The sequence below is a fragment of the Rhinopithecus bieti genome, unplaced genomic scaffold, assembly GCF_001698545.2.
Source record: "Rhinopithecus bieti isolate Rb0 unplaced genomic scaffold, ASM169854v2 scaffold_31527, whole genome shotgun sequence".
NCBI lineage: Eukaryota > Metazoa > Chordata > Mammalia > Primates > Cercopithecidae > Rhinopithecus > Rhinopithecus bieti.
In genome coordinates this window covers 1134928-1154613 of record NW_016813959.1, presented here as the reverse complement: position 1 = coordinate 1154613, position 19686 = coordinate 1134928, and the positions used below count along the sequence as shown (strand labels likewise).

The window sequence follows — 19686 nt, the reverse complement described above, 5'->3', positions numbered from 1 at the left end:
ACTTTGTGTCTTCGGATTTGCCCACTCTAGAAAAAAGCATTGTCTTTTAGAGATATTTTTTTTTTTTTTTTTTTTTTTTTTTTTTGAGATACAGTCTCACTCTGTCACCCAGGCTGGAATATTGTCACAATCTTGGCTCACTGTAACCTCCACCTCCCAGGTTCACCCAATCCTCCCACCTCAGCCTCTGGAGTAGCTACCATTACAGGCATGTGCCACCATGCCCAGTTAATTTGAGGTGAATTCTTACATAAATATCTAAAGCATATGCATGCTGGTCATGAGATCCAATGTAAATGAGTCCTGTGGTTGGATCCATGGTTGCTGAGCTTTTGACAGCATCTCCAGTAGTAAACATCCAGTATTTTTCTCCACTATTACTTTTCAGAACATAAACTAATCCATTATAACAGCCTGCCAAGAAACAAAGCACAAAAGATTTGATATAGATATATTACTGGAAAATAATTCTTTAGCCTATATCATGCTATTTATATTCAGTCCTCCTCTTATACATAGGCTCTATGATCAGCTTATCTGGCTTACATTTTAGCAATGTAAAGCAGAAACTGAATTAGTAATCACTTGTGTAAAATATCTATTTAGTAGATATATCTTGTCTTTTAAAAGTACTTCACTAATTTTTTTACATACTTATTTGTAAAAAGTGCTTCACTACTGAAAAAATAATAAAGCACACTGTGGTGGAGAGAGAGTTTTGATACATCTGGATTCAGATTTCATCACAACTATCAGTGGGCATTTAAATCACCCAGTGTTGCTAAGTCCCAAATTATTCATCTGCAGAATGTGGAGTCATCTACTTCCAGGGTTATTGTGACAATTCAGATAATGTGAATAAATGCCCAGTGCATAGAAGGTGTTTAAGAAGTGCTAACATTAACAGTCAATGTTCATTGAGCATTTACTATGTGTCAGGTGCTATTCTAAGTATGTTACATCTATTCATTTAATCCTCACAGTGAAGTAAGTACTATTATAACCACATTTTATAGATGATAAAATTGAAGCACAGAGAGACTAAATTACTGGGGAAAAATTACACAGTTCATTATGTGGCAGAACCAAGATTTGAATCTAAGAAGTCAAGCTCTAGAGCCTATGCTCTTAACAACTAAACTACTTTTCCCAAATTGCTGCTATGGATGAGAAGACAGGGCAGGAGTCCTTGACCTTGGTGTAGTCAAAATAACCTAGCCGGAAGTAGAGATTGTTCAAATTTACAAAGTGAAGGTCACTGAATTCCCTGGAGATCATGAAAATCAAGAGAAGTAGAATTTGGGGACAGCTATTTAGGGCAATTTCATTGATGTCCACTCTCTAGATGGCTCTGCCTATGGCCACTGCCACTCATTTGAGACCCAATTCCCAATGTACTTTTTATGCTTTTTTTTCCCCTGGCAGTTATTAGTTAGTAGCAAGAGAGTAGTGACCAGCTCAGAGATGACAAAGAGAAATGTCCTACATAGTAGAGCACCCCAGAACTCACCTGGGTAAAGATTTCTGTCAATTCAGTTTAATTCCAAAAGACAATACAGAAGAAAATTTTTTGAACTTCGGTTAGGCAAAGATCGCTAAGATGACACTGAAAGCATGACCCATTAAAAAAATTAAAATGGACTTCATCAAAATAAAGGACTCCTCTTCAAAAGACACTATGTCACTATGCTAAGAGAATAAAACACAAGCCCCAGACTGAGAGAAAACATGCAAAACATATATCTGATAAATTATTTGTATTCAGAATACATAAAACAATTCTTAAAACTCAATTTAAAAAACTTAAAAATGGGAAAAAGATTTCAATAGACACTTCATAAAAGATATACAGATAGCAAAAGAGCTTATGAAAAGGTGCTCACCAGACATGGTGGCTCAGGTCTGTAATCCCAGCACTTTGGGAGGCTGAGGTGGGCAGATCGCTTGAGCCCAGGAGGTTGAAACCAGCCTGGGCAACCTGCAGAAGCTCTGTCTCTACAAAAGTTACAAACATTAACCAGGTGTGGTGGTGCATGTCTGTAGTCCCAGCTACTCCAGAGGCTGAGGTGGGAGGATCATCTTAGCCCAGGAGTTCGAGGGTGTAGTGAGCCATGATCACGCCACTGTACTCCAGCCTGGGTGACAGAGCAAGACCCTGTCTCAAAAAAAGGAAAAAAAAAAAAAAAAAAAAAAAAAAAAAAAAAAAGATGTTCAACATCACTAGTCACTAGGGAAAGGCAAATTAAAACCACAATAAAACACCACTCATGATTATTTCAATGGCTATAACAAAAAAAAATTAAAGCTGACAATACCAAGTACTAGCAAGAATGTGGTGCAACTGGACCTTCACACATCGATGGTGCAAACGCAAAACAGTTTAGTCACTTTGGGAAACAATTCAGCAGTTTCTTATCCTTCAGCTGTATTACTGAAAGTGTCCTGCAGTATAATTTTTTTTTTTTTTTTTTTTTTTGAGACGGAGTCTCGCTCTGTCGCCCAGGCTGGAGTGCAGTGGCCGGATCTCAGCTCACTGCAAGCTCCGCCTCCCGGGTTTACGCCATTCTCCTGCCTCAGCCTCCCAAGTAGCTGGGACTACAGGCACCCGCCACCTCGCCCGGCTAGTTTTTTGTATTTTTTAGTAGAGACGGGGTTTCGCCGTGTTAGCCAGGATGGTCTCGATCTCCTGACCTCGCGATCCACCCGTCTCGGCCTCCCAAAGTGCTGGGATTACAGGCTTGAGCCACCGCGCCCGGCCAACTGTAGTATAATTTTTAAAATGCTGTTGTTTAAAGGGGAAGAAGGAAGAATCAAATTCAGATTCAAGTAGATTGCTCCTAGGATAGCACAAGTAGGAAAAGTTATTCCTAAGCCTTTAGTCTGAAAAGTTTTGATGAAGATTCCATGAGCATATAAAATGAAACCTAACATTTCTGGGAGAGTAAAAAGAGAGTTGTAGTCAGGGGAAGATAGTATACCCAGGACCCCCATATTCCTAATAAAGTCACCTATAGCTTAATGAAACTGAGCAGCAGGTAGTAGCTAACACTTAATGAGCACTTTGAAAAAATGCTTGCCAGACATGGTGGCTCACGCCTGTAGGGAGGCTGAGGTAGGTGGATCGCTTGAGCCCAGGAGTTTGAGATCAGCCTGGGCAACCTGCAGAAACTCTAACTACAAAAAATTCAAACATTAGCCAGGTGTGGTGGCATATTCCTAGCAAGGCACCAATGGATTCATAAACAATTATCTCATTTAATTCTCCCAAAAGCTTGATAAAGATTCTGGTGGTTTTAAAATATGTCCAGGAGGCCAGGCGAAGTGGCTCACACCTGTAATTCCAGAACTTTGGGACACCAAGGCGGGTGGATCACAAGGTCAGGAGTTCAATACCAGCCTGACCAACATGGTGAAACTCCAACTCTACTAAAAATACAAAAATTAGCTGGTCGTGGTGGCGTGTGCCTGTAGTCCCAGCTACCCAAGAGGCTGAGGCAGGAGAATCACTTGAACCCAGGAGGCGGAGGTTGCAGTGAACGGAGATCACGCCACTGCACTCCAGCCCAAGTGACAGAGCCAGACTCCGTCTCAAAAAAAAAAAAAAGTCCATGAATTCTTTGATGCACTTCCTTTCAAGAGGCCCACATTGTTAAACAGCACAGGGTTGACTATTATTTTTTGACAGCAACCAAACCCATCATACATAGATTTTTTAAAAATTTAACTTGTGCCTATGAAGATTATTGTATGGTAATTCAATTTAACTCCACAAACTTCAAATTTAAAAACTTACCCACCACAATAAAGTTTCCACACTTAGATACACATGCTGAGGATTCAATTCGATCTCCCAAAAGCTGTTCCCATTTCACCTTCCCAGAGTAAAAGTCAACTGCCTTCATTCTATGAGAATGGGAACCAATGTACACAGTTGTAGATGACTTATCGAAAGTGGGTATTACAACCAGCGGTGAGGCATCTACACACTTGCCTGTGTCTGACCTCCACCTCACATGTAACTCCATTTTCTGAGTCCCTATCGCAGGTTTCCCCTCTTCAGAAACTTTCACAACATAGGATGGATCTTTTGACTTCCCAATAAGAACTGGAGAATTTAAGTCTTTCACATTTTGAATGTTGGTCTGTGAAATTGAATCAGAAGGATAGGCTGAAGAGCAATGTCCTAACTTTGTTGAAAACGTAGTGGTATTCAGAGACAAAATTTGACTCCCCCTGCTCAGTGCAACAAAAGCATTAATCTCATTGTGGCAACTTAAAGTCATGATAGCTTTCTGATGTAAAGATGTTCCACTGGCTTCCTCTTGATTAATGTCGCTGAGTTTCCTTTTTGTGGCACAACTCTTCCTGAATGTCACATCTTCATCTGGAAACACTGTTTGAAGAATGTGATTATAAATCTCTAAAATGGAACTGCTGAGAATAATTTCCAGAAGCCCAGGCACTGATGTACCAACAAGTTTTTCAATTTCACTGAGGAGCCGGATGGACTTTAAGGAATCTCCACCACTATTTAAGAAGAGTGACTCATCAGGAACCTTCAAAAGATCTTCCGGGAGATTCAGAGTAGACTACAGATGAGAGAATAGAGAAATATGTGACGTAAAGGTCTAAAATCAAAAGACTTCAACATTTACAGGTAATATAGAGAGATGAGAGTACCTACATTAATAATTAGAAATATAGGCTGGGCACAGTGGCTCACACCTGTAATCCCAGTACTTTGGGAGGCTGAGGTGGGTGGATCACCTGAGGTCAGGAGTTCGAGACCATCCTGGCCAACACAGTGAAACCCCATCTCCACTAAAACATGAAAATTAGCTGGGCGTGGTGGTACCCACCTATAATCTCAGGTACTGAGAAGGCTGAGGCAGGACAAACACTTGAAGCCAGGGGTGGAGGTTGCAGTGAGCCAAGATTGTGCCACTGCACTCCCACCTGGGCAACAGAGTAAATCTCTGTCTCAAAAATAATAATAATAACAATTATAAATATAAAATAAATACTTTTAATAATAAAATAAAGTTTTAAATTATTTTATTTATGCTAAAGGAGATCACTGTGCTACCAATTTTGTCACAAATTCACTCTAAAAGTACAAAATATACTTCCCTTTAGAGCTGTTTTCTTACCCATAAAATTGGGACAAAAACATCTGATTTATTAATTATAAAGCCCACAAGATACCAATAGCCAGTATTTCTATAATATGGGAATAATTTGTCTTTGGTTGCTTCATATAAATCAAAATTACTTTCCAAGAATCTAAAAATGAAGTAGATGAGACTTTTATCTTAGATACCCTCTATTTTAGATAAGGCTACACAATTACATCCTCTTTTCAGAACCCTTTAGAAGTGAAAAATCTGTATTTTATTTAAGAAAATTTATTAATTTATTGAGATATATTTAAAAAATTCTCTCAAGTAGAAATACATATTGTTACTGAAAGTTCTTTTGGAATAATGATGTAAGCCCTAAGCCTAACAGACAACACACTGTGCTATAGCAAGATTTGGCTATTTTCTCAGCTCTGACAAGAGTGTTACTACATTCCACCGATCCTCTTAGAGAAAAGTTATGTCAAAACAGGTTTTGTCTACTTGTGCCTTTTATGACTACTTCACTTTCAATAAATTTCTTCATGGGGAACTTAATCTAGTCTTACAGTAGAGAACCTAACCTTCATTTTAATACAAATTGGATAAATGAAGCCGTAATACCTAACATCTGGGTAGCAATAACATTCTCAGAAAATTTTATCCAACTTGTTAGGATGATAGCATTCCCTAAAGATATAAAATGACCTCCTTATAATAATAATTTTGTAACTTAAAATTGTACCTTCCACAAATACTGTAATTTTCCCAAAGGTCCTCTTTCCCACTGAGTTTATTCTCAGACTTCAAGTTTAGGTAGTTTAAATATATCTTGTTTAACTCAGAAACATCAATTTTGCCTTAATATAAAAGAGAAATAACAAATGTTTTAAAACATTTTAAAATTTCACTCAAAGCCTTTATATATTCATTAGCCATACACATTTTTTTTTTGTACAACACAGAAATTGTATAAAGAGTTTGTTGTCGACAATGAATTCTAAAAAGTTGTCTGATGCTACCAAGAATGTAGAGAGAAATAGATGAGAAACAGGCCAGGCATAGTGGCTCAATCCTGTAACCCCAACACTTTGGGAGGCTGAGGTGGGAGGATCGCTTGAGGCTAGGTGTTCAAGACTAGCCTGGGCAACACAGCAAGACCCTGTCTCTACAAAAAAAATTAAAAATTGGCCTGTAGTTCTAGTTACTCAGGAGGCTTAGATGGGAGGATCACTTGAACCCAGGAAGTTGAGACTGCGGCAGTGAGCCCTGATCGCCCACTGCATTCCAGCTTGGGTGAAGAAGTGAGACCCTGTCTCCAAAAAAAAAGAAAGAAAAAGAAAACAAGGAGCTAATATTTATCCAATTTATCTCTGTTTCAAGAGTTAAAGAAATAGAGCAATTACTGCATTTTGAAGTATATATTAAATAAAAATGAAATTGGGAAGGCAATATAATATGGTGATTAAGATTATATATTTTGAAGTCAAACAGTGCTAGACAGACAAAACAAACAATAATAAAAGTAAAATTAAAATAAAAAACAGTCCTAGACAGAATATCAATTCTACCACTGTGTAGGTTAATTGTATGTGTCAATGTGAGTGGGCCACAGGGTGCCCAGATTAAACATTTTTCTGACTGGGTCTGTGAGGGTGCTTCGGGATGAGATTAGTATATGAATCTAATTAAGGACTCAGTAAAGTAGATTGGGCATCATCCAAACTGTTGAGGGCCAAAATAGAAAAAAAGGCAGAGAAAGGAAGAATTTGCACCCTTTTTCTTTCTCTTTTTTGAGACGGAGTCTCACTCTGTTGCCCAGGCTGGAGTGCAGTGGTGCAACCTTGGCTTACTGTAACCTCCTCCTCCTGGGCTCAAGCGATCCTCCCACCTCAGCCTCTCAAGTAGCTGGGACTACAGGCGTGCACCACTGCACTCGGCTAATGTTTTTTGTATTTTTAGTAGAGACAGGGTTTCACCATTTTGGGCAGGCTGGTCTCAAACTCCCAACCTTAAGTGATCCATCTGCCTTGGCATCCCAAAGTGCTGGGATTACAGGCGTGAGTCACCACACCTGGCATGCACCCTCTTTGTGTCACTGCTTAAGCTAGGACATCTCATCTCCTCCTGTCCTCAAACAGGGATTTACATCATCAGCTTCCCTGATTCTCAGGCCTTAGGACACAGACTGAATACAGCACTGACTTTCCTGAGTCTCCAGTTTGCCAAAGGGAGATTACACTTCTTAGCTTCCATAAATGCACGGGCCAATTCCTGACAATAAATCTTTTATATATCTATATATTGGTTCTGTTTCTGGAGAACCCTGACTACTATACTAATATAACCACTAACTAGCAAAATGATTTTTGGAAAATTACTTAACCTCTTTTTTAGATGTTGCCAAGTCTGGAGTACAGTAGTTATTTACAGGCACAAACAGAGCATACTGTACCCTCAAACTCCTGGCCTCAAGTCATCCTCCACTTTAGCTTCCCTGAATGGCTGAAACTACAAGCGCTCACCACTATGCCCCACCGAATTACTTAACCTCTTTAAGCCTTATTTTCCTCATCTGTAAATAGGAATAATACCACCTATCCACAGGATTTTCTGAAGATAAAATGAATTAATTATACAGTGTTCAAAAGAGGGTCTATCATAATAAATGCTAGTACCATTTACAAAAACAATAAAGATTTATGTGATCATTAAGCTAGTTATGAATACAATTAGTATTATTTGGCACTGAAACATATCTGCTTTAAATTACTTTACCATGGGATGTAAATGGTAGAGAATCAATCAATACAAGCTCATCCGGGATTGCATGACTTGGAAGATATTTCTGCAGTTCTTTAAAGATGTATTCTTTTACTGAAGCATCTTTAGACACCATGAAGAGAATTAATTTTTCCTGATTATACCATGTAACTGCACAAGACTCCACTTGCTGAAGCTCTTCAGCAACCTATAAGAGAGATTATCCCAATTTGCCAATGAGGATATTTACAAACAAGCTTCCTAAAAGCTTACTTTTTAATGTCTGAAAACAGCTGAATTAAATGTTGGAATATACTGGAGATTTTTTAAAAAATTGCTTTGCTACTGTTACTATTACTTGCACATAAGGTTCATAATATTTTTCAAAATAGTAAGTCCTAAAGCAAAATAAGCCAGTTTAATTTCGCAAATATTAAAATCCAATTTGTCACTTATTTAAAGAATAACCATCTCTTCATGCTGAGGATAAGGGGCACCCCGAATTATTCATACCTTTTATTGTAATTCATCACTAACACAAAAATGTCAGGTGTAAATAATAGAGACCCCAGCACAGAAAATTGGTGGTAGCTGCTTCTAATATTTACATATATTAATAGATAGTCAATATTTAAATAGTTCTACCTGTTGCACAAGTTCAATGTTAAGACGTTTGCCATGACGTTTGATCTGACTGTCTTTTCGTCCCAAAAAAAAAATCTCTCCATCTTTCACAGTCACAAAGTCTCCTGTAGCTCGCATTGTGCCAAGTGGCACTGTCACTTCGTCATCAAGAAAACACACTCTGTTTCTGCCACCTTCCCAAGACATAAACACCAATGTCATAAAAATTCAAGGGAAATATATTAAAAACTGTAAAATCAACAACATCTCTAAAAGTCTGGTGACTAAGTTCCAAAATTTAAATACTGAAAGAGGGGCTCATTTTAAAATGTTATCTCATAAAACTAGACTTGAATAAACAAAGAGATAAAATGAAATTTATTTCTTAAAATTTATAGATTTAAAAATTCTTAGACTACTGATAATATAAATATGAAGGTTCAAGTTACAGTTTCTAAAATTACTTTTATTAATGTATTAGACATTATTATCTGAAATAATTATTGTAACATTTGGTATTTCATGACTATATGAATGAGATTAAAATTATCACTGAAAAGCATGAGCTAGACAAAAGAAAAGAGGAAAGGAATAAAATTAACACATCAGACCATTTTTCTTGAAAAAAAAAATTCCCAATCAACAAATATAAAACAACCTAAAAATACTTGGCCACTGCCTTCCTGAATTGTGAAGCCATTAGTATCTCTGACTTCAACTACTGTTCCAAGAAGTGGAAATCCCAGTTGTACAGGCAATTCACATCTATGAAAATAAGATCCAGAACAGATTTAAAATTTTTCATTTGAATAGAGTATTTTCCAATATATTTAAATCATACTGTACCAAATAAAGAAAAAAAGTTTGTTATGCTATAATTCAAAGACTGACAAGAGGAAAAGGTTAGGTGGAAAGGTAATCATATATGTTATTCATTACTATTTAGTACGAAAATCTGTAGCAGTATCTTGGCACCAGCTATAGTAAGGAAGGTTCTGGATTCCCAACTTAAAATATCAGATACAATCATGTTTCTAAAATTATTACCCCAGCGCCTATCAAAACCAAAAACACTGTCAGTGTTAAGATCCTAGAAATACATAGTATAATGAAGACCCTTACTTTAAAGTAGAGTTAAGAATCTTCTCTGGAATCCTATAAATGGTTGCCCAACTTGATACCTCTGTGATACCATAAACATTAAATATTTGTGTTTTATTGCCTTCTCCTCTCCAGCTTCTAAGAACTGTCAATGATGGAAACGCTTCACCACCAAGGGCTAATACTCGAAGAGAAGTAGTGGCTGACAAAACATTTGACTTGATAAGCTTAGATCCAAATCTTCTAAGCAATGTTGGTGTTGCCTGTAGATACATTAAAAATAATTTATTTATTTCCCTTCACTTCTTTAAAAAGGTAAGCACTGTAGTTATTATTTCAAAGTTTTAGAGCCCACATGGAAATTAAGGCTGTGTTTATCAAATGGGAAATCCCATTTGGAAAACTACTGGTACAACATTATCTTCTTGTTTTTGTTTTTGTTTGTTTGTTTGTTTGAGACAGGGTCTCACTCTGTTGACCAGGCTGGAGTGCAGTAGCATGATCACAGCTCACTGCAACCTCAACCTCCCAGGTCCAAGTCATCATCCCACCTCAGCCTCCTGAACAGCTGGGACTACAGGCACATACCACCACACCTAGCTGATTTTTAAAATTTTTTGTACAAATAGAGCCTGTGTTGCCTAAGCTGGTCTTGGACTCCTGGGCTCAAGCAATCCTCCCACCTTGGCCTCCCAAAGCACTAGGATTACAGGCATGAGAGCCAACTGGCCCAACATTATCTTCCTAATGTGGATATCACTTATGCTTTAGAAAAAAACTCAAACAAAAATATTACTTATATTTCATCATACAGTTCATACAAAAGGTTTAAGGATAAAAGGACAAAATCTATAAAATCAATTTACCTTTCCTTTCTTACTCTGTATAAAAAGTATTCAAAAGGGTTTAAAAATGTGCCTAAGTAGCTCTCTCCTCCCGCCATCCAAGATGCCGAAAGGAAAGAAGGCCAAGGGAAAGAAGGTGGCTCTGGCCCCTGCTGTCGTGAAGAAGCAGGAGGCCAAGAAAGTGGTGAATCCCCTGTTTGAGAAAAGGCCTAAGAATTTCAGCACTGGACAGGACATCCAGCCCAAAAGAGACCTCACCGGCTTTGTGAAATGGGCCCTCTTTATCAGGTTGCAGCGGCAGAGAGCCATCCTCTATAAGCAGCTGAAAGTGCCTCCTGCGATTAACCAGTTCACCCAGGCCCTGGACCACCAAACAGCTACTCAGCTGCTTAAACTGGCCCACAAGTACAGACCAGAGACAAAGCAAGAAAAGAAGCAGAGGCTGTTGGCCTGGGCCAAGAAGAAAGCTGCTGGCAAAGGGGACATCCCCACTAAGAGACCACTTGTCCTTCCAGCAGGAGTTAACACCATCACCACCTTGGTGGAGAACAAGAAAGTTCAGCTGGTGGTGATTGCACACGACGTGGATCCCATCGAGTTAGTTGTCTTCTTGCCTGCCCTGTGTCGTAAAATGGGGGTCCCTTAGTGCATTATCAAGGGGAAGGCAAGACTGGGATGTCTAGTCCACAGGAAGACCTGTACCACTGTCGCCTTCACACAGGTTAACTTGGAAGACAAAGGCGTTTTGGCTAAGCTAGTGGAAGCTATCAGGACCAATTACAATGACAGACACGATGAGATCCGCCGTCACTGATGTGGCAATGTCCTGGCTCCCAAGTCTGTGGCTCACATCGCCAAGCTCAAAAAGGCAAATGCTAAAGAACTTGCCACTAAACTGGGTTAAATGTACACTGCTGAGTTTTCTGTACATAAAAATAATTAATACAAATTTTCCTTTAAAAATGTGCCTAAGTAAAACAATAATGAATAAAGATTGATAACAAAAGCTTTATTGAGGTATAACTGACATATAATAAACTATTTTAAGTATACAATTTAATATGTTTTGATAGACATATATACTAGCAAAACCATCACCACAATCAAAATAATGAACATAACTGTCTTAGTTGATTCGGATTACTATAACAAAAATACTGTATACTAGGTAAGAAATGTAGTACTCACAGTTCTGAAGATAGGGAAGTCCAAGATCAAGGTGTGGGCAGACTTACTGTCTGGTGAATACTCTACTTCACAGATGGTACCTTCTTGTTGTGTTCTCGCATGGTAGAAGGAACCAACAAGCAACCTCAGGCGTCTTTTATAAGAGCACTAATCTCATTCATGAGGTTCCCACCCTCGTGACATAGTCATCTCCTGAAGGCCCCACATCTTTTTTGTTTGTTTGTTTGTTTTGAGACGGAGTCTCGCTCTATCGCCGGGGCTGGAGTGCAGAGGCCGGATCTCAGCTCACTGCAAGCTCCGCCTCCCGGGTTCCCGCCATTCTCCTGCCTCAGCCTCCGGAGTAGCTGGGACTACAGGCGCCCGCCACCTCGCACGGCTAGATTTTTGTAGTTTTTTTTTTAGTAGAGACGGGGTTTCACCGTGTTAGCCAGGATGGTCTCGATCTCCTGACCTCGTGATCCGCCCGTCTCGGCCTCCCGAAGTGCTGGGATTACAGGCTTGAGCCACCGCGCCCGGCCGGCCCCACATCTTAACAACAACAGATTGGGGATTAGATTTCAACATATGAATTCTGGAGAGACACAAACATTCAGATGACAGCAATATTCATCACTCCCAATTCAGATGACAGCAATATTCATCACTCCCAAAATTACCTGTGTACCATTCTAAGTCTCCTCTCCAACTGGATCCCTTATCCAGACAACCACTGATCTATTTTCTGTCACTATAGATCAGAATAATCGTGTATAATTCCATTAATATAAATTATATATAAAATTATGAATAGAAATTATATATTCCATTTATATAAATGGAATCATAAAATACATAGCCTGTTTTGGCCTGGCTTCTTTCACTCAACATAACAGATACAATTCATCTCTGCTGCTGAGTGTATCGACAGTTTTATTCCTTTTTATTGCTAAGTAGTATTCTATAGCATGGATCAGGACTGGGTTTCACTGTTCCATATAAAATTTAGGATCAACTTACTCATTTCTAACAAAAAAGCCTATTGGATTTTGCTAGAAAGTGTGTTTAATTTACAGGTCAATTTGGGAAGAAATGCAATCTCAACAATATTAAAACTTCTAATCTATAAAGACAAAATATTATTTAGGTCTCTAATTTTTTTTTTTTTTTTTTTTTGAGACAGAGTCTCGCTCTGTCGCCCAGGCTGGAGTGCCGTGGCCGGATCTCAGCTCACTGCTAGCTCCGCCTCCTGTGTTTATGCCATTCTCCTGCCTCAGCCTCCCGAGTAGCCAGGACTACAGGCGCCCGCCACCACGCCCAGCTAGTTTTTTTTTGTATTTTTTTTAGTAGAGACAGGGTTTCACCGTGTTCGCCAGGATGGTCTCGATCTCCTGACCTCGTGATCCGCCCGTCTCGGCCTCCCAAAGTGCTGGGATTACAGGCTTGAGCCACCGCGCCCGGCCTAGGTCTCTAATTTCTATCAACAATGTTTTATAGTGTTCAGTGTACTAATCTTGCTCTTTAGCTTTATTCCTATTTTATTGTTTTTGATGCTACTGTAAATATTAATTTCATTTTTAGATTTTTCTTTAATACATATACATATAAATATATATGTACAAATACACCTCCACCCTCCTACAAGATTTTCTATATACAGGATCACACCAACTGCATATACAGAGAGTTGTACTTCCTCCTGTCCAACGTTAAGCACCTTTAATTTTTTTCCTTCCTGCCTTATTGTACTGGCAAGAACCACCAGAATGTTGAAGTGGCAAAGGCAAACTTGCTTGCCTTGTTCCCAATCTTTGGGTCAAGGCATTCAGTCTTTTATCAAGTATGGTGTCATATCACCTGTAGTTCTATTGTAGGTGCCCTTCTTCATATTGGGAAAGTTCCCTTCTATTTCTAGTTTGTTAGGAGCTTTTTAAAAAATTATAAATGGGTGTTAGATTTTGTCAAATCCTTTCTCTGCATCTGTTAAGATAGGTATGTGCTTTTTGTTCATTATTCTTTAAGTAGTGTATATCATCAATAGATTTTTGGATGTTAAACCAAACATGCATTTCTGGGATAAATCCCAAATAGTCACCTTTAAATTTACTGAGACTCGTTTCATGGCTTAGCATATGACTTATCCTATGAAATGTGCATAAAAAGAATTCTGCAATCATTGGATAGAGTGCTCTATATATGGCATTTAGGTGATAATGCTGTTCAAGTCTTTGATACTAGCTGATTTCTGTCTAGTTTTTCAATCAATTATTGAAAGTGGGGTGTTAAAATCTCCAACCATTGAGTTGTCTATTTATGTTTTCAATTTTATCCATTTTTGTTTCATGTATTTGGAAGCTAGTTTTAGGTGGATATACATGTATAATTGTTACATCTTATTGATATAACAATGTATTTACTGATGTACTGACAATCTTATCCTTATAAAATTGTTATCGTTGCTTGGTTTTGTTTTTGTTTTTGTTTTTGCTAGTACATTTCTTTGCTAGTAACCTTCCTGGACTAAATCCATGAAGTCTGTCTCCCCTCATATATGTGGCCACTGATGTTGCTGCTTAGTTGTTTATTTAAAAATATATGTTCTTCTTTTTATTTTTTGTGAGATGGAATTTCACTCTTGTTGCCCAGGCTGAAGTGCAGTGGCACAATCTCGGCTCACCACAACATCCACCTCCAGCCTCCCGGGTTCAAGCGATTCTCCTGCCTCAGCCTCCTGAGTAGCTGGGATTATAGCCACTCGTGGCTAATTTTTTTGTATTTTTTTAGTAGAGACGGGGTTTCACCATGTTGGACAGGCTTGTCTCAAACTCCTAACTTCAGATGATACTCCCACCTGGGCCTCCCAGATTGCTGGGATTATAGGCGTGAACCACTGTGCCGGGCCTTATGTTCTTTTATTTATTTATTTATTTATTTTTGAGACGGACTCTCACTCTGTCTCCCAGGCTGGAGCGCAGTGGCACTATCTTGGCTAACTGCAATCTCAACCACCCAGGTCCAAGCGATTCTCCTGCCTCAGCCTCCTGAGTAGCTCCAAGCAGCATAACCTCAGCCAGGAATATGCTTATCCCACCACCACTGCAATCTCAGGCTAGAAGAGCTGTTGAACTCTCAGGCTAAGGAGCTGTAGGCCTCCCTACTGGCCTACTTCAAGATCATCATTTCCACAGATGCTGCAGCTGGTCATGGGCATTACTGACTATTACAAATTAAGTGAGCCCCTTCAAACAGACAGAATCTGTGTGTTGACTGAATTGGGGTGGGGATGATAGGAGCAGACCCATACCAGAATGCCACGAAGTTCCACTATTTTTACACAAAATTCAGCAGTTTTCAAAAACAAACATTTCTAAGATTGCTATATGTCTTTGGCTGATTTCCAAATGTTGAAGTACTTGTTTGTTTGTTTTTTTCCATTTTGTCCAGCTTTATAGTTGCTTTTTTTGGGGAAGATAATCTGTTGATCTCTTCACTTGGCCAGAGCCAAAAGTCACATGGGAATAAAGATTTTTAAATTATTTCTCTCAATAAAATCCATATGGCGTTGTAACAGACGACTTGAATTTTAATTCAGAAAAATGATTTAAGGTCATGGCTTGTCAAAACATATACATAGTAGAATGACTCTACACCCTCATAGGTACTTATGTCCCAGTTAAGATTCTGGTTTTTAGTAATAAATTATGACGGCAACACTATAAGGCATCCTAAATCATGCTCTTAACTGTTATGCCAAGAGGTTTATCATAATGAAAATCTCTTGTCAAAATAAGGGATAAAATAGTTCTGGCTCTTCATTTTCACTAAGCCAAATTTCAATGTTGTGGCCTAATTTCTGGTGTTAAGGATAATATCAACTTTGAAATCAACAACTAAATGCACATCTATGAATACTCAGCAAAACAAAAAAATGGAGGCCGGTTGTGGTGACTCACGCCTATAATCCCAACACTTTGGAAGGCCAAGGAGGGCAGATCACTTGAGGTCAGGAGTTCAAGACCAGCCTAGCCATGCTGAAACCCTGTCTCTACTAAAAATACAAACATTAGCAGGGTGTGGTGGCACTCACCAGTATTCTCAACTACTCAGGAGGCTGAGGCAGGAGAATCATTTGAACCCAGGATGTAGAGGCTGCAGTGAGCCAAGATCACGCCACTGCATTCCAGCCTGCATGACAGAGGAAGATTTCATCTCAAAAAACTAAAAAATGAAAAATAAAAAAATGGAAATACTTTTCAGATACTCATAAACTGAAATGATAAATTGAGGGGCAGAATATAAGTCAACATCCTTTGCTAGTAAATCATTCTAGACATACAAAAATGAGACTTGGCAGATAATAGAAAAAATAGGGAATGTTAAAGTTTCTTCCAACTTTACTAAGGAAAACTCAGGAAAATGGAAAACATTATTATGCCGACACATTCCTAGGTATCAACCTAATATTTTACTCTAAAATGTTTTACTTTTAGACCATGCATGGTGGCTTATGCCTGTAATCGTAGCACTTTAGGAGGCTGAGGCAGGAGGATTGCTTGAACCCAGGAGTTCAAGACCAGCCTGGGCAACACAGGGAGACCCTGTCTCTACAAAAGATTTAAAAAATTAGCCAGGCATGATGTTATGCACCTGTGGTCCCAGGTACTCAGGAGGCTGAGGTGGGAGGATCACTTGAGCCCCAGATGTCAAGGCTGCAGTGAGCCGTAAGCATGCCACTGCGCTCCAGCCTGGGTGACAAAGCAAGACCCTGTCTCAAAAAAAAAAAAAGTTTTAAAGGGCATCAAGTTTAAATAATACAACTTTGTTACCCAGGGTATGTAAATAAAAAATGTCCAAATATATTTCAGGTTTGTGATAAACCAAAAAATCAATCCTTTCTTTCCCAAGAAACTCCTTAATTCCTGAAACAAATAAAAGAGGTCTTTAATTTCCTCCAGAGCTTAGTCCATTCACTTTGGGGGCCTTTTTCTCCCATAGTAACTCAAGATATTCTATTCTCTTCAATTTTCAAAGCTTTAGTAGCATGTGTTTGACAGCTTTTTTTGTTTGTTCATTGTTTTGTTTTAGACTGAGTCTCGCTCTGTTGTCCAGGCTGGAATACAGCGGTGTGATCTTGGCTCACTGCAACCTCCACCTCCTGGATTCAAGAGATTCCCCTGCCTCAGCCTTCTGAGTAGCTGGGATTACAGGTGTGCACCACCATGCCCGGCTAATTTTTGCATTTTTAGTAGAGACGGGGTTTTGCCATGTTGGCCAGGCTGGTCTTGAACTCCTGACCTCAGGTGATCCTTGGCCTCTCAAAGTGCTGGGATTACAGGCGTGAGCCACGCCTGGCCTTGACAGCTTTTAAGAGCCCTGCTTCGTGTCCAATTAGGTCTGGGAAAGGTTTTTATTTGTAAATAAAATATATATAACAACCACTTTAGTAAATAAAAAAGAGTATATTATATTAAAGCAAAAATCCTTGATGACTTATATATCATTTGAAAGAAACTGGACTTAGGAAAGAAAAGATGAACCCTGACAACACAGCTAAAATTCAGAATAAGAAAAGGCATGTACCTTACACAAAAGAAAGGACAGCCTGTCAGCTTCTATACCGCTCCTCCTTACTCAAACCAAGTCAAATGTGATCCGCTGATGATATTCCCAATAACTATTGTGAGATAAATAAAATCACCATGAAACTATATGCAAAATTTGTCATGTTCTTGGAAAAGAGTAAGTTTCTGTCAGTTTCTCAGAAAAATTTGATCCCAAAAAGGTTAAAAACAACTGCTAAAGTAAATTTATCTGAGATAGTGCTAAAACATCAAACAAGGGGATGAGATTTAAAGACGTAGAATTCATTGACCTGACATAGAAGCAAAGTCTCCTTCCCTTTTAGTAACTATCAGTCAAATCTGTCAAGGAACTTTGCAAACATCCCCTGAAAAATATGCTCTTTGAATTTTACAGGTAAACAAAACAGTTTTAGTAAAATCTTACCCAGATCCACAGAATTCATGGAATGACTCACTAACAGATGAGAATTTATATCCCCTCACACCCAACAAGCCACACTGCTATACTCAGTTCATATATATACATGAATTAGGATGAAAAACACATTGCCTTAAAAAAGTTCAAAGTATCAAATTTTGTTTTTGTAGCAGAAATTTAATATCCTCTCAATTATTGTTACCCTGGATAAAAACCTGATAATTTTAGTTTATCAAAATAGAAAGTGGAAGCTGGGTGTGGTGGCTCACATCTGTAATCCCAGGACTTTGGGAGTCCAAGGCGGGCAGATTAAGGAGTTTGAGGCCAGGAGGCCAGGAGTTCAAGACCAGCCTGGCCATCATCGCAAAATGCTGTCTCTATTACAAATACAAAAATTAGCTGGGCATGGTGGTACACGCCTGTAATCCCAGCTACTCAGGAGGCCAAGGCACAAGAATCTCTTGAACCTGGGAGACAGAGATTGCAGTGAGCTGAGGTCACACCAGTATACTCCAGGCTGGGCGACAAGAGTGAGACTCTGTCTCAATTAAAAAAAAAAAAAAAGACAATGGAAACTAATAATTAAGATGCACATATGCACATAGGTACATGAATATAACACACCATAGTCTGAATGTTTGTGCCTCCCCCTCAAATTAGTATGTTGAAATCCTAACTCTCAGGCCAGGTGCAGTGGCTCACGCCTGTAATCCCAGAACTTTGGAGGCAGAGGCAGAAGGATCACTTGAGGCCAGGAGTGAGATAAGCGTGGCCAACATGGTGAAACACTGTCTCTACCAAAAATACAAAAATTAGCCCGGTGTGGTGGCGGGCGCCTGTAATCCCAGCTACTCAGGGAGACTGAGGCACAATAATTGCCTGAACCCAGGAGGTAGAGTGAGCCAAGATCACACCACTTCACTCCAGTCTGGGCAACACAGCAAGACTCTGTTGAAAGAAACAGAGAGAGAGAGACAAAAAAGGAAGGAAGGAAGGAAGGAAGGAAGGAAGGAAGGAAGGAAGGAAGGAAGGAAGGAGGGAAGGAGGGAAGGAGGGAAGGAGGGAAGGAGGGAAGGAGGGAAGGAGGGAGGGGAGGGAGAGGGAGGGAAAGAAGGAATGAATTCTAAATTTCAGGGCAATGGTATTAGGAGGTAGGGCCTTCGTGAAGTGATTAGGTCATGTAGGCAGAGACCTCATGAATGAGATTAGTGCCCTTATAAAACCCTTTCCATCATGTGAGGACCCAGTGAAAAGACTGCAGTCTAATGAATCAGTGAGTGGGCCCCTCGTGAGAGATCAAATCTCCTGATGACTTAATATTGGACTTCCCACCTCCAGAACTGTAAGAAATAAATGTCTGTTGTTTATAATCTACCCAGTTTATGGTATTTTGTTACAGCAGCCTGAATGGACTCACACACACAATCAGGAACTATGCTACACTGTCTCATTTAATTCTATTTGAGATGGGTATTATTTCCATTTACAGATAAAACCTAAGGCTCACAGCAGTGAAACACTTAACAAAGATATTTACATATTATGATATGCATATAATATTGCTAATTCTCTAGTACCTTTAGCTACTTACACTGTAATAACTTAAAGCTTGTGTACCAGTCATATACTTGCGTACCTGCGTGACCTAATCACCAGTCAGATACACATTTAAATAATATTTTAAAGAGCCAAATTTTGAAAATACTTGTTTCTGTAGGTTAATGTAAAGTATACTGATGTAAAAATAAGAAAATCTGGCCGGGTGCAGTGGCTCAAGCCTGTAATCCCAGCACTTTGGGAGGCCGAGACGGGCGGATCACGAGGTCAGGAGATAAGAGACCATCCTGGCTAACACAGTGAAACCCCGTCTCTACTAAAAAAATACAAAAAAATTAGCCGTGCGAGGTGGCGGGCGCCTGTAGTCCCAGCTACTCCGGAGGCTGAGGCAGGAGAATGGTGTAAACCCGGGAGGTGGAGCTTGCAGTGAGCTGAGATCCGGCCACCGCACTCCAGTCCAGGCGACAGAGCGAGACTCCGCCTCAAAAAAAAAAAAAAAAAAAAAATTTATATTC

General features: G+C 39.3%; 1 protein-coding gene and 1 pseudogene across 2 annotated transcripts in view; one reads left to right on the top strand and one right to left on the bottom strand.

Annotated features, from left to right (window-relative positions):
* AASDH (aminoadipate-semialdehyde dehydrogenase) overlaps nt 1–19686 on the bottom strand; it is a 45255-nt gene that overhangs the window by 6059 nt on the left and 19510 nt on the right. Inside the window, 8 exon segments of the mRNA XM_017849283.1 lie at nt 135–414; nt 3794–4589; nt 5863–5885; nt 5888–5977; nt 7896–8088; nt 8526–8698; nt 9163–9269; nt 9627–9868. Coding sequence (XP_017704772.1) covers nt 135–414; nt 3794–4589; nt 5863–5885; nt 5888–5977; nt 7896–8088; nt 8526–8698; nt 9163–9269; nt 9627–9868 — 1904 coding nt within the window.
* Nucleotides 10286–11404, top strand: LOC108513504 (60S ribosomal protein L7a pseudogene; annotated as a pseudogene). Its single transcript, XR_001880922.1, has one exon. The product of XR_001880922.1 is annotated as a 60S ribosomal protein L7a pseudogene (transcript).